General features: G+C 40.0%; 1 protein-coding gene across 2 annotated transcripts in view; it reads left to right on the plus strand.

Moving 5' to 3' along the window:
* The first annotated feature begins 6,895 nt into the window (after nt 1–6,895).
* The window catches only part of LOC121314528 (solute carrier family 22 member 23-like), a 58,782-nt gene continuing 49,332 nt past the window's right edge, over nt 6,896–16,345 (plus strand). For both annotated transcript variants that reach the window (XM_041247908.1, XM_041247909.1), the window contains exon 1: nt 6,896–7,494. In XM_041247908.1, the coding sequence (XP_041103842.1) occupies nt 7,063–7,494 (432 nt within the window). In that variant the 5' untranslated portion in view covers nt 6,896–7,062. The remainder of the gene's footprint in view (nt 7,495–16,345) is intronic.

Here is a 16,345-nt window from a genome sequence, read left to right on the forward strand (position 1 = left end):
ATATATATATATATATATATATATATATATATATATATATAGCTCTGGAAAAAATTAAGAGACCACTGCAAAATTATCAGTTTCTCTGGTTTTACTATTTATAGGTATGTGTTTGGGTAAAATGAACATTTTTGTTTTATTCTATAAACTACTGACAACATTTCTCCCAAATTCCAAATAAAAATATTGTCATTTAGAGCATTTATTTGCAGAAAATGACAACTGGTCAAAATAACAAAAAAGATGCAGTGTTGTCAGACCTCGAATAATGCAAAGAAAATAAGTTTAGATTCATTTTTAAACAACACAATACTAATGTTTTAACTTAGGAAGAGTTCAGAAATCAATATTTGGTGGAATAACCCTGATTTTCAATCACAGCTTTCATGCGTCTTGGCATGCTCTCCACCAGTCTTTCACATTGATGTTGGGTGACTTTATGCCACTCCTGGCGCAAAAATTCAAGCAGCTCGGCTTTGTTTGATGGCTTGTGACCATCCATCTTCCTCTTGATCACATTCCAGAGGTTTTCAATGGGGTTCAGGTCTGGAGATTGGGCTGGCCATGACAGGGTCTTGATCTGGTGGTCCTCCATCCACACCTTGATTGACCTGGCTGTGTGGCATGGAGCATTGTCCTGCTGGAAAAACCAATCCTCAGAGTTGGGGAACATTGTCAGAGCAGAAGGAAGCAAGTTTTCTTCCAGGACAACCTTGTACTTGGCTTGATTCATGCCAAAGCTGCCCGATTCCAGCCTTGCTGAAGCACCCCCAGATCATCACCGATCCTCCACCACATTTCACAGTGGGTGTGAGACACTGTGGCTTGTAGGCCTCTCCAGGTCTCCATCTAACCATTAAATGACGAGGTGTTGGGCAAAGCTGAAAATTGGACTCATCTGGGGGTGCTTCAGCAAGGCTGGAATCGGGCAGATTTGTCTTTGTGAAGGACGCATGAATCAAGCCAAGTACAAGGTTGTCCTGGAAGAAAACTTGCTTCCTTCTGCTCTGACAATGTTCTCCAACTCTGAGGATTGGTTTTTCCAGTAGGACAATGCTCCATGCCACAAAGTCATGTCAATCAAGGTGTGGATGGAGGACACCAGATCAAGACCCTGTCATGGTCAGCCCAATCTCCAGATACAACTAGTGATGAACCTAATGATCCTTGCAAACACGATCAGACAAAGCAGCGTAAGAGAGAAAAGAACCTCAATGGGCACAAGCCTGGAGTTAAATGGCCAAGAGCTTGTGAGAAAACTGCGTGGGACACAGTAAACACGGATCTCTGTTTTACTTTGGAAAGGTTAAATTGAACAGTTGAAAAGAAGCTGGATAAATTTGGGGACATCATCTACGCATATGGAAGCGAGAGGTTTGGAAGTGAAGAAAGGAAGGAAAAAGTACAAACTATTCCTGGAAAGTCTAGACGGCAGCAGGAGATTGTTTGTTTAGACGATTGTTTAGTTAGAGAAAGGAGGCAGTTGAGGAGCAATGGAGAAAGGCAGAACAAAGTCAGAAGGAGGGACTCCATCTGTTACAAAGGGTCATAAAAGATAAGCTTGCAAAATTTTGCAGAGCTGAGCGCCTACTGAAACGCTACATAAAGAAAGAATGTGCGAGAACTAACTTTTATAAAGATCCATTCAAAATTGTAAAGAATATATTCACCAGCGAGAAAAATGGCCCACTAAATAAGTTTGAGCTGGAGAGATATTTGGAGGAAACACATGCAGATTCAAAAGGCAGGAGCCTATGTCAATTCCTTCAGATATTCCACCCAAATACCAAATGGAGGACCGTGCACCTAAGTGGAAAGAAGTAGAGCAAGCTGTGAAAAAAGCAAGGGCATCAACATCTCCAGGGCCTAATGGAGTTCCATACAGAGTATACAAAAGTGCTTCTGGAGTTCTACGAATCCTGTGAAAATTGATGAAAGTGGCATGGGAAAAACAGGTTGTACCAAGAGCATGGCGCTGAGCAGGTGGAGTCTTTATACCAAAAGAAAAGGATTCTACAAGCATCAGTCAGTTTCGTCCTATTTCCCTATTAAACGTAGAAGGCAAGATTTTCTTCAGCATTATTGCTCAGAGATTGTCAACCTACCTATTAAAGAACTGCTTCATTGACACTTCAGTACAAAAAGCAGGCATTCCAGGTTTCCCAGGATGCTTAGAACACATCAACGTAATGTGGCAACAAATTCAATCAGCAAAAAAGGAGAGGAAGGAGCTCCATGTGACATTCCTGGATTTGGCTAATGCATATGGTTCAGTGCCACATGAACTTCTTTAGGCAGCATTTGATTTTTTTCAGCATACTGATGATAATAACAAATTTAGTGAAAGCCTACTTTGGAGATTTGCAATTTAGTTTTTCAACTTCAGAATTCAGCACTACATGGTAATGTTTAGAAGTTGGAATAATGGCAGGATGTACCATTTCTCCACTGGCTTTTACCATGGCAATGGAAGTAATTATAAGGGCATCAAAATGGGTAGTGGGGGGAGAACACTTGGCTTCTGGAATGCGACTACCACGAATTCGAGCATACATGGATGACATGACAACAATGACTACAACAGTAGCCTGCACTAATCTATTATTGGGCAAATTAACCAATAACATTGAATGGGCACGAAGCCCATTAAAGCCCACTAAATCAAGGAGCATCTCTGTAATTAAAGGTAAAGTAGTAGATGAAAGGTTCTACATTAATGGTGAGGCAATACCAACAGTGTCCGAGAAGCCAGTGAAAAGTATAGGGAGATGGTACGACGGGGATCTAAAGGACACTGTGCACCAAAGCCCGACTGGAAATTACATTAGTAGATTCACGTGACAAATGCATAAGTGAGGCAGCAGCTGTGTTGAAAACTGGAAGAAAATGGACGGCAAAAAATGTTGTGGAAGATGCTAAGGCTGCCCTTCGAATCAGAGATGGATCGGCTGGCTAGACCTATGGACTATGGAACAGAGCAGGATCAATTTCCTCATCAGATCAGCATATGACGTTCTCCCATCACCACAGAACCTAAAGCTCTGGGTGGGTGAAGATCCCTCATGTCCTTTGTGTTCATTACCTGCAACATTAGGCACATTTTGACAGAATGTAAGGTGGGTGGGTCTTAGCCAAGGATGGTTTACTTGGTGCCATGACCAGGTGCTGCGATGTTTGGCCTTAGCATTCGAAGACAGGCGTAATTTACCAGGTTCTATCAAAGCATTACACACAAAAGAAAATATTTTTCCGTCGAGGAGAGAAACCACCATGAAAAGGTGTTAAAATCAAGCCTCGCTCAGGACAACTGGACGCTGCTAGAGACTGGAAGATGCTGGCAGATGTTGGTCAACGGCTTATTTTTCCACCTGAGATTGCCACCACTAACCTTCAGACATTGTCTTGTGGTCTGGATCAGCATGCCTTGATCATCTGGTAGAGTTAACAGTGCCATGGGAAGATGCTGTGGATGAGGCGTATGAGAGGAAGAAACTTCGATATACTCAGCTAGCTGCTGAAGCAGAACAGCGAGGATGGAGAGTCCGAGTTTACCCAGTGGAGGTGGGTTGTCGAGGATTTGTGGCACACTCTACCATCCGGTTTCTCAGAGACGTTGGGTTCAGTGGCCAAGAGTTGTGTCGCACAGTGAAGAACTTATCTGAAGCAGCAGAAAGGAGCATAAACTGGCTGTGGTTGAGACGGAAAGATTTTGGATCGGGAACTCAAGCACAATAGAAAGTAAGCAACGCTGATATACAGGTAAGTAAGCTGGCCTGAGCTGAGTGGGGGATGGAGGGGATGAGGGACGCCAGAATCACTGTTGAGCCCTCTTGAGGTGTCGTGGGCTAGTCAACAAAACACCGAGGATGGAAGGTGCCCACTTGAAGACCCCAGAGATGTACCCTACTTAGTTCAATCCAGACGGTTGTCACGCTGATACGATGGGGAGACCGCACTGGGTTGATCCCTGGAGCCAGCATCCCAGCCGTTGATGCGCTGGGGATGCAAAATGTGCTGATCCCTGGAGCCAGCATTACACTTCAGTTATCAACACCAGACAGAAGGATATCTACATCATCAGACGGAAAACAACGCAAATGGATGGAGATGCAAACGGATCACATTAGTTTACTGCAAAGCTACGTCTTAGTTGATGCTTATCTTTGCGAGAGCCGAATTGAAATCAGCATGAAGTTCAACAACTACAATCATGTAACGGAAATATATATATATATCTATATATATATATATATATATATATATATATATATATATATATATATATATATGGTATTGTAAACGATCCTTTCACTTTTCACGTTCGTTGCCCCTTTCAAAGTAGACCCAGGACACAAATTGATCTTTTACGGCGCTGACGCGCACTTTTTTAATAAACACAGAAATGAAAACCAAACAAATGCCTAGCTCCCTCTTGGAGCTCTGACTAAACATAGACTGGTTCCTCACTAAACCACAGGACGGCTAAGCCGTTTACCTGACAAACACCAAAACGGGCTTCTCTCAGCACTCTCTTCAATACGACTGGACACACACGCAGTCGGGCTCTTCACTCAGCAGCCCCGATCAGTCTGGCTGCCTCTTTTAAATACCCTGCACCTGTCTCTAATTTATAATTACGATCAGGTGCCGAGGATTAACTAAATCATTAAAACAATTACAATTAAACCCCATAACACCCAAATGTGCATTCTCACAAGGTTTTTAGCAGGGAAGGATTTTACCCCCCTCCCTGGTACCTTACACATCCTCCCCCTCAAGTGTGAAACACTGATCGGCCATACCAAGGCCACCCCCTCCCCTAAAACACAACCACCCACACTCAAGTCCCGAAATGTCAATTTCCGCCCTCTTCCACGGGCGGACTTGAGGGTGGGTCGAACCTTCCAGCACTTCCGGGAAGGGACCATGAACCGGCGACAAGGGACCCCACCGGGATGACAGGGCCGACCGAAGTGACGACCGGGGAACAGGAGGATGCAGCAGTGGACAGAGATCTTCCACTGGGGACCGGCGCAGCGATGTCCGATCACCCAGGGGGAGCGAAGCAGCGAACAGGGGGAGCAACAGCGACGTCTGGCAGCAGCCCAGCGACGTCTGGGTGCTCGGGAAGAGCGGAGCAGGGAACCAGGGGAAAAGCTGTGGCCAATGTTGCAGACTCCTGGGCTCCAGGTCCAGCGCAGGAAGGTCTAGGAAGACCGGCAGGGTGTCCAGGAGCAAGGGGCAAGGGACCGCAACTGGCAGTGCCGGACTGGTTCGCTGGGGTGATGGAGGTGGGCACCTCACCTCCTCCTCTTTGTTCATCGCTTCTCCCTCTCTGGGCTCTGGGAGCGGCGGCTCCTCTTCTCTGGGCGCTGGGAGCGGCGGCTCCTCTTCTCTGGGCTCTGGGAGCGGCGGCTCCTCTTCTCTGGGCTCTGGGAGCGGCGGCTCCTCTTCTCTGGGCGCTGGGAGCGGCGGCTCCTCTTCTCTGGGCGCTGGGAGCGGCGGCTGGGCTTGTCTTGCCTGCTCCCATTTTTGGAGCAGCAGATCCAGCTCCGTCGGCTCTGGCTCTGGCAGTCCAAGTTTCAATCTCCATCTCTTATTCTGCTCAATCTGGGCAGCAGTGTTTCTCTTCATCAAAGCGACCAAATCCTCTAGGGTTTCCATTTTACTGGGTCATAGGGGCGCCCACACACACTTCTGGTACCATATGTAAACGATCCTTTCACTTTTCACGTTCGTTGCCCCTTTCAAAGTAGACCCAGGACACAAATTGATCTTTTACGGCGCTGACGCGCACTTTTTAATAAACACAGAAATGAAAACCAAACAAATGCCTAGCTCCCTCTTGGAGCTCTGACTAAACATAAACTGGTTCCTCACTAAACCACAGGACGGCTAAGCCGTTTACCTGACAAACACCAAAACGGGCTTCTCTCAGCACTCTCTTCAATACGACTGGACACACACGCAGTCGGGCTCTTCACTCAGCAGCCCCGATCAGTCTGGCTGCCTCTTTTAAATACCCTGCACCTGTCTCTAATTTATAATTACGATCAGGTGCCGAGGATTAACTAAATCATTAAAACAATTACAATTAAACCCCATAACACCCAAATGTGCATTCTCACAAGGTTTTTAGCAGGGAAGGATTTTACCCCCCTCCCTGGTACCTTATATATATATATATATATATATATATTATATATATATATATATTATATATATATATATATATATATCGATCGGTATTTTTGATATGTCTTACTGCTCTGGTTGGTATTTTTACCTTTACCAGATGCAAAACCTCGAATATACATTACTCAAACACTCATATGCGGCAAGCCCCTTATTGCTCGCTTTCCATACATACCCAGTAGAATTCAGTGCATTTACGTATCATCCCTATATTTTCCAATTGTGGTAAGCTTAGTTGGTGATTCAGGGGGGGCGGCAGTAAGTTTATGTTGCCTGTTGTTAAAAGCGGAAACCATAGAAGAATACCTTATAGTTTATTGGGTTTTTTTTTTTTTTTTTTTGTGGATTTCAAAGTAGTAGTTGAGGGCACCAGCGCTCTCTCTCTCTCTCTCTCTCTCTCTCTCTCCTCTCTCTCTCTCTCTCTCTCTCTCTCTCTCTCTCTCTCTCTCTCTCTCTCTCTCTCTCTCTCTCTCTCTCTCTCTCTCTCTCTCTCTCTCTCTCTCTCTCTCTCTCTCTCTCTCTCCTCAGAGAGATGAATCTAGATGAGTTTCTCCTCTCTCCTCACTTATGTCGTCCAAAGGGCTGAGCACAATGTACTTGAGCAAGAATTCCAATTTATATATAAAATATTTTTATTATATATTTTATTAAAATTTTAGGAGTGTATTTTTAGATTTTTTTTTTTTTTTCCCAGATTTTAATTATTATTTTATTTAAAAAAAAAAATTGACTGCGTTGTATTTTCTTTGTAACATAACAGCGCTGTCACGGAGAGCTAAAGACTGATACAGTGGACTGATAGAGTGCATTGTCGAGCACAGACGTGCTTTAAACATACCATTGATTTAAACTGACAATAAAAACACGATGGCCATAGAAAGACTGGAATGTGAAGAGGTTCACCCAGAATTTCCAGAAAATGGCTTTGTGGCTACCGAAAAAGCTTCTTCGGGAGTGCTCTGTGAATATGACGAATCTGTGGCGCCTTATCTTGGGGGATTTGGGAAATACCAGAAACAACTAATTCTCCTAACCTGGATCCCCGCTTTGTTTATTGGATACAGCCAGAATTCAGACTCTCTTCTTTTAGCCCAGCCCGGCTACACGTGTAAATCTGTGACTGTGAGTGGGGGAAACAGGACAATAAACCCGGTTTCATATGTAAATACAACAAATGGCAGCAGGACTGCATATGTTCATGGGAATGATAGTCGCAACGAGATCAACAACGCAGATTGTCTGTGTAACGATAGAAAATATAATATAAGCATTGGACTCGTAAAAAACGTGGTCACCAAGGTAAGTGCATTACTCTACAAAATCATTTTGTCTTTGTAATACTCTCTCATACGAAATCAAGTGTTTTGCTTTTCTGGACAAACAACTGGTGACGCTACACTGACGCGATGTCTTTAAATACACCTCCATCAATAATTTGAGAATAAGGTAGCAGGCTTGCAGCACAGAGTTTTTTTATCATTTATGTGACATGAGACAACATAAAAGTTGCACATCTGCCAGGGAAAATTGAGGCGGTCTCAAAAAAGAGGACAATGGTGGAATGAAAGTGGACTAAACTACACCATCATTCTGAGGAAGGAGTTCCAAGGAAGCTTGTAGTGGCAATTTGTAAATTGGCGCAATTAAGTTCCCAGTGCTTCCAGTACAGGCCTTTTCAGGAACACAACGTTAGTAATAATTAATAATATATATATATATATATATTTTATATATGAAATACGGTATATATTATATAATGTTATCTTATCTTTGTTCAACCCCTGGTGTTCTTGTACAATATACATGTAATTATACTTTTTTGCCTATCTAGTACAATAAACACAACTGGGCCAAGAATCGAGCGCTACGGGACCCCCCCCCAAAAAAAAAAAAGTCTCCTTCAATTAATTACCATATTTTTAGTACGATCAATTAAAACAGAGTGATCAACAGAGTTATACTTTTATTATAAATATGCAGGTATTTCAAGGTAATAATTCATGTGTTGCAGTTGAAACTCGCTCCAACGGACTATCAATCATGTGACCAACAGAAAAGGTACCAGTATGCCATGAGTGCTATTTAAAATAATTGTATTTCATATCCTGAATTACTGTAACGTGGAGAACCAAAAGAAAAACGAACACAATAAACTAGGGGACCAGTAATAATGGTAGTAAATCTAGTAAGTGGTAGGACATTGACTATTGGTTATTGTTTTGCGTTGGTTATTGTTTCACCTATAAAGAACATGTTATCTTATTTAATTGTGGCATACACTTCATTTGTTTCTCCCAATTCCTTATTGCTTAAACGATACAGACCTATTTAGGAAACATATGCTTAAAAATACAAAAATGTATGTGAGCTACACATGTAAAACAAGTGACACAAAAGACAAATAGGTCTACTTAAAAATCTACCATTTTACTGCCTTTACCCACAATATACAGATAACTTAATATTTATGTTTATATCCGCATAATAAACTGTGTATTGAAATAATCTCTCGACTCTTTAAACTTTACATTAGACATTATCTATGGTGGAGTAGACCTACGCATTGTGTTTAACATAAAACAATCTAGTACATTGTATACTAGCTTGTATACAGTCTGTGTATAACAAGCCACTTGTTTCTGCTTTGTTAAATGGCATTTGGTACTCTTGTAAATCCTAGGAGAATCCTGGGCCGTTTGGTATGCTGATACAGCAGTTCAATGCTGTACCACATTTGCAAAAAAAAAAAATCCCTTTGACCTTTGTCTGCTGTGAAATGGCCTTTCAAATCTGGCTAATACTGGTTCTACTGATGGAATTTGTAAACAAAATCAGCTGCTGTTTCACATATTGTTTTTTAATTGATACTGTTATGTTCAGTCTTTTAAGAAATAGGATTGGAAAAACAAGAATTGGTACACTGCTGACTGAGTACTTGTGATTGGAGAGGTTTATGCTCTGTGTATGGTAAAGTAATCCCATTGCTCAACTGCTTTATTTGCATGTCCTCTGTACTGCTGAAGCCATATTTAACTAGGTCTTTATGCTAAAGAGCATTTGGCACCATATTTATGTTTGAGTGACTTGTTACTTGTTTAGTAACATCTACATACCTGTATGTATTTTCTCCAGTCACAAAACAGGAATAAATATTATTAATAAATGCTAGCATCAAAGATGCATTTTAAAGCAGATATTTTAAGTAGAAGTCTGAGTTCTAGCGACTGACAGTACAGTACACTTGGTGCATCCTCTAGTTATACATTCAGTAGGTTGGAATTTAATAAGATGATGTTGACAGGGCTCCATAAAACAGGCAATAAACAGGCAACTGCTTCTCTTAACCACCTATAGCTGAACAGTAGATCAAAATACTGTACAAAACAAGGCAAACTTCAATCCAACACTACTGTATTATTCATAACACTTGGGGAGTTTAGAATGGTTCTCCTGTAATCTTTGTATATGTACTGTATTTCTATTGTACTGCAGCATCAACCTGTCATTTATGGAAACAGGCCATTTTTTATTTTTTTTTGTAATTAACAACATTTAAGCCCACCATTTTAAACTAATGGTGATATAAAATAGCAGCAAAAACATATAATAAACACACACATTACAATATGTACATGACAGGGAGTCCCTGTCGCTGGTTCGAGTGCATGTGTGCCTTTATGGAAGCAGCTGGGACTCTCAACAGGAGACGTGTTGCTAAGGAACTAATTGAGCAGGTAGGCTCGCCCGGTGCTAAGTTGATCGGGAGGTCCTGATTGGGTGAGGGTCACCCGGGGCAAGCTTTTATTTTTAGCTTTGTTTTGTGTTCTTTATTAAATGTGACACTAGGGCTACCATTGCTGGTACCCTAGTGTCAGCACATGGTGTTAATTAAATCTGTGCGGCGTGTCAACACCCAGTGCTCTGTGTCTGCCTCAGTAACATTCAGTGATGACCCACATATGTAACATCGCCCTGTCTTACACTTGGTGTCAGAGTGGGATGTGGCTTGTCCTGCTGAGACAAGGCAGGATAAGCACAGAGCAGTTGACTGCCAGGATGCAGTCAGAAGAACCAGCCTGTGCTCCAGTTGCCCTGTCTACATCGGGCGAGTCCCCTGTCATAGTTTCTCAGCCCTTTTGAGATAGAACTGAAGACGACTGTGGACCCAACCCCAAGCTGAAGAGGAACCAGCTGGAGGTATCGAACGTACCAGTAGTGCTGTTCTGAGGGGGAGGATATGTAACAGGAGTCCCTGTCGCTGGTTCTCGTGTGCATGTGTGCCTTTATGGAAGCAGCTGGGACTCGCAACAGGAGACGTGTTGCTGACAACTGATTACTGGTACCCTAGTGTCAGCACTTGTGGTGCATGTTTTTTTAATTTTTTGTGTCATTTGTTACAGAAGCTGTAAAAATAATCGTAACAGTTGAGGGGTCAGAAAAAAAAATACAGAAATATGTAAAAGAAATATATATATATATACAGTGCCTATAGAAAGTCTACACCCCCTTTAACCACATTTTGTTGTGTCGGTGCCTCAGAGTTTAATGCATTTAAATGAGGATTCCACTTATCTACACACCATACTCCAAACTGTTAAGGGGAAAAAGTTTTTATTGAGAAAAAGATTATATTAAAAATACAAAACTGAAAGATCACAATTGGATAAGTCTCCACCCCCCTGAGTTAGTACTTGGTGGAAGCACCTTTGGCAGCAATTACAGTGTGAGTCTGTTGGGATAGGTTCTACCAACTTTGCACGCCTAGATTTGGCAATATTTGACCATTATTCTTTACAAAACTGTTCAAGCTGTCAAGTTCCTTGGAGTGTTGGTGGACAGCAATCTTCAGGTCATGCCACAAATTTTCGATTGGATTTAGGTCGGGGCTCTGACTGGGCCACTCGAGGACATTTACCTTTTTGTTCCTTAGCCACTCCAGTGTAGCTTTGGCTGTGTGCTTTGGGTCGTTGTCATGCTGTACTTCCGTCCCAGTTTCAGTTTTCTTGCAGAGGGTAGCAGGTTTTCCTCAAGGACTTCGCTATACTTTGCTCCATTAATTTTCCCTTCTATCCTGACAAGTGCCCCAGTCCCTGTTGATGAGAAACATCCCCATAACATGATGCCACCACTTCACAGTAGGGATGGTGTTCGTTGGGTTTGTGCCAAACATAACGCTTTGCATTTAGTCCAAAAATGTCCTATTTAGTTTCATCAGACCATAAAACTTTTTGCCACTTGGCTATAAAATCTCCTGAATGTATTTTTGCATATTTCAAACGGGATTTAAGGGGTGCTTTCTTGAGTAATGTCTTCCTTCTTGCCACTCTACCATACAGACCAGATTTGTGTAGTGCTTTGGATATTGTTGTCACATGCACACTTTGATCAGTCTTGGCCATAAAAGCCTATAGCTCTTGCAAAGTTGCCATTGGCCTTTTTTGGTAGCAGCTCTGATCAGTCTCTTTCTTGCTCAGTCATCCAATTTGGAGGGACGGCCTGATCTAGACAGGGTCTTGGTTATGCCATACACCGTATACTTCTTAATAGTTATTTTGACTGTGCTCCAAGGATATTCAAGGCCTTTGATATTGTTTTATACCCATCTCCTGATCTGTGGCTTTCAACAACTTTGTCCCAGAGTACTTTTGAAAGCGCCTTGGTGCTCATGGTTGAGTCTTTGCTTTGAAATGCACTACCCAGCAGTTTGAACTTACAGGAACTGCTGAATTTATCTTGAAATCATGTGAATCACTACAATGTAACACAGGAGGAGGTTAACTTGGTGTGTGATTTTGAAGGTGATTGGTTACACCTGAGCTAATTTAGGATTGCTATTACAAGGCGGGCGGGCACTTATCCAACCAAGCTATTTCAGTTTTTATTTTTAATTAATTTTCTACAAATTTCTAGAATATTTTTTTCACTAGGAAGTTGTGGGGTAGGATGTGTAGGTAAATTTAAAAAAAAAAAAAAAAAAACTATTTTAATGCATTTTAACTCCAGGCTATAAGGCAACAACAGGTGAACATTTTGAAATGGGGTGTAGACAAATAGGCACTGTGTGTGTGTGTGTGTGTGTATATATATATATATATATATATATATATATATATATATATATATATATATATATATATATATACACACCATACGTTCCAACTTCCCCTGTTACGGGGAAAAAGTTTTTCTTTTTCTAATATAATATATATATATATTAATCCTAAAAAAGAATTTCAAAAACTTGTGAGTTTTTGGTCCCAAGTTTTTATTATAAAAAAATCTTTTAATTAAAAAAAAAAAAAAAAAAAAAAAAAAAAAAAAACAGCTGTAGACCATGTAGTCAATGTAATTAGACTGACCTGGTGCAATCTCTCCATAAGTGAAATATCAAAGAAATAGTGTAACCATACCCAGAAAATTCTGGGTTCTACCCAGCCCTTCAAAATAGCCTTCTTAGCTGCTGTCAGCCCTGCCAGTAAGAATCATCCAGAATGTAAATTTAGAACAGCTTGAGAATCATTTCCAAGCAGGTGCAGACCATGACACAGAGGCACATCTACACTGAGAAGTTTTGAGAGAGCTGTGACTGCACAATTCCAAAAACTTACAATAGGTGGACATTCCCAAAACATGTGGAGATAGGTGCCAACTGTCCCTACAAGTGCACCCATGGCACAGATTATCAGTAGAGATTTTCATTTGAAATCGACGATGAGGGGTAACATCTATGTACAAATTTAAAATCAATCAGCACTTGTGTTATTAATTAAGTCTGTGCGGCGTGTCAGCACCCACTGCTCTGTGCCTGCCTCAGTATTAATCAATTACGACCCACGTATGAAACATCACCCTGTTACATTGTATTAAAGTGTTTTTTTTTTTTTTTTTTTTTTTTAAATGTAATTGTAGGATAACAGAAATTTGAATCTTAATGAAAGTGAATAGCAGAGAGACTCCACTTGGCATATTATTGTGAATAATGAATGAGCCAGACATTCTGTCATTGATTAATTCGTGATCTTTACATAACAAATTTGGAAAAAGTTTTTTCGAAGTAGCACAGTAGCTTATAAAAGAGAAAGGGTTACAGTGTTTTATTTTGCTCTTGGGGTGAAGCCATAGCATTTGTGTAATTCCACTGAAGCTTCATAGGACTTGTGTTTTTTAGTGACAGCCTGCCAAATCATTAATGCAATGCATTGTTCCTCTGCGCTGCCTTGCACCCACTCCTGTTTGGGTGTGAACAAAGTACAGCTGTTCAGGATTTGCTGGGTTTTATCACACAATAGTTTTGTTGTTTTAAAATACAATCTTTTTTTGTACTGTGGTTAAAATAAGAATTTATAACTAGTGAGAAGTGGATCGCTGTACTACCAAAGAACTTTGTTATCAATGACAATTGTTGTTGTCTAAGTTTCTTTATGACTGTATGATTGGTACTTATTGTTTAGTGAGTTGCCAGCTGAAAAGCAGATGATAACTGTCTGCTTTACAGCAGGTGCCCCACACCAATGCTTATAATCTTGTTTACAGCATGAAAACTGAGACACACTTGATGGCTTCAGCTTTTTTATTCAAATACTATATTAATGGTAAAAAATAAATAAATAAACATGATAGTACATATCCTTGTTGGTTTATCTATCTATACAAATTGGCATTTTTAATTTCTAAAGTATTATGTGGTCTGAGCCTTATATAATATGTATCCTAAATTTCGTTTTACTAATGTGAAGACAGAAAGGGTTAAATAGTTTTTGCACACCCCTCCCAGCTTTGGCACTTTCTGTAGATAAGCCCATGTCTACTGTTCAGCACACAAACACAAATATAATTGCAAAGCTTCCATGTGTTAAACACACTGCTTAATAGTTATAGAGCACTTCAATTTCCCAGTGAAGCAAATTAGGCAATATTGTTTTTGTCGTTACCCTGTAGTTCTGTACGAAGTGTTAAACGTGTCTATCTCAAATATGTGGTGAAACAAGTAACTATAAAACTGTATTGTTAATCTAGGAACATAAATATTTACTTTTGAAGGAGCAGTGTTAGATAAATATTAGGAACTAAGAAATGGGTATCTAGTTTCAATAAATTTCAGCAAATATAGGATATAGTCCAAGTCTTGCCCCTGGTAAAGATATTAAAAACAGATGCAAAATATGCCATTTCGATATTGTGATATGTGAAGGACTGTCTCATATATCTGACACATTACAAGTTACAGGTTTATAAAGATGAAAAGTACTTTCTCTTTTAACAACACAAAATAAATATGTTTTGAAAGGGCTGCTTGCCTGATGTACTGTACCTTCTTAGGCAAAATCTGAAAATACTGGCTGTTCAGTAGTATACAAGGTAAACAGAACATAGCCACTCAAATATGTGGTTCAACACATAACATTACTCAATAGGCGATTTTTTTTTTTTCTTTTCTCATTAGTTTATTTCTAATGTGCCAGTAAATGCTAAAACTAATTTGCCACAAATTAAAACTGAATTAACCTAAATCAATTTGCTTGGACTTTTATTTCACACTACTGTCTATAAACTGAAATAAGAGTAATGTTTGAATACAACTGTGCATTAAGTACAAAGTTGTTGTTTCAGAACAGTGTACACAATACACTTTACATGTATTTAAGTGGAAAGTGGATCAACCAGAAAACCCATCATGAGAAGCCTTTCACTAGTGATTATTTTTATTTATTTATTTATAATTTCAAAAAGCAAAGGAAACAAAACAAACAAACCAAAAAATCATAATAATAATAATAATAATAATAATAATAATAATAATAATAATAATAATATACCTGACTCAGAATTCCACAGAGACAGTGCAAGGCTTTCGTTCCTAGAAAGTTGTTATATTTTGTATTATTGGGGATCCAGGATACCGGTAGTCCATACAAGTTTAACACGTTTCTCAGTAGATGCTAATCTATCCGGACCTGTTTGTAATTTTCTGGAACTGTGTACTGTAAGTCTTGTAAGTCTGGTAGCCTGCAGCAATAATACAGGAGATCATTGAATTTTTTTTTTTGTCCAAGGTAGATGCCCGTGGCAGATGCTACTTAAGGCTTGTGTACAATTAATTACATTTTATTGCTAAGGGACAGAAAAGTCTAAGCTTGAAGCAATCGGGTATCCGATCACCAAACATGAAAATAACAAGTGTAAACGATGAAAAAAAATCAATTTCTGTGCTTATTTATTTACTTATTTATTGCAAATGGATACATTTTGTACTTTTGTAGTAGCTTCATTTTTTTTAATAACCTTACTGATAAAACAACTATAAAGCACTATCATTTTATTAGTCACCTGCAAATGGCAATTTGAAACGTTGAATAAATGGTGTTACATAAAAAATAAAACTTAACAAAGAGGTCTTTTAACCCCTGTATATGCTTATTTTTTCTTTTTGGTCACAGAAGCTTGCCAGGGTTGCTGCCTGATCGTGGTTGTTAATAAAGACTTGCTTGATGCTGCCTTTAGTTTTAGTAGAAATATGTGTGAGGTTATGTTGTAAACGTGAAATTTGTTGATGAAGTCTCGTAAACATATGATAGAGCTTTCGGACCTGTTCCCATGCAAAGAAACTTAGTTTTTGGTCAATTTGCGCTGCTTTTTAGCTTTTTGGCGGTTTACCCACCTTTTCAGGTCGTACCACGTTTTGGCTGTGCACTTCCTATAGAGTGAGGAATGTGCATGATATTTACATGCTAGGTCTCATTTTCACAACAATGGAGAGTATACTGCATGTAACCCACATTGTTGATATCTCAGCATTTTGAATTTAATTTTTGTGTCCTGGTGGATTTCACCCCTATGCTGCAGCCAGTGGAGGGGATTCCATAATTTTAGGAGGGAATGGCAAAAAAAGGCACTTTTGCATATAAAAAACTGTATATATTTTACTGCATCATCTTTCACACTGGTGTTGCTTTAAAATAAGCTGCTTTCAGGAGACCAGCCGTTCATCCCTGTGAGGCAGAGCACTCTCCATTGCTTTTGCCATTGCCTGCCGTGAAGTTTTTGCTGCAGCAGAAGAAAAAGGTGCCTTTCTTTTTAACCAGCACTCCATTTCTTTTTTTTTTACTCTTTATACTCATCCATATTTCCACCTGTTTTTCACCGTTTTCAT

The sequence above is a fragment of the Polyodon spathula genome, chromosome 4, assembly GCF_017654505.1.
Source record: "Polyodon spathula isolate WHYD16114869_AA chromosome 4, ASM1765450v1, whole genome shotgun sequence".
In the NCBI taxonomy this organism is placed as follows: domain Eukaryota; kingdom Metazoa; phylum Chordata; class Actinopteri; order Acipenseriformes; family Polyodontidae; genus Polyodon; species Polyodon spathula.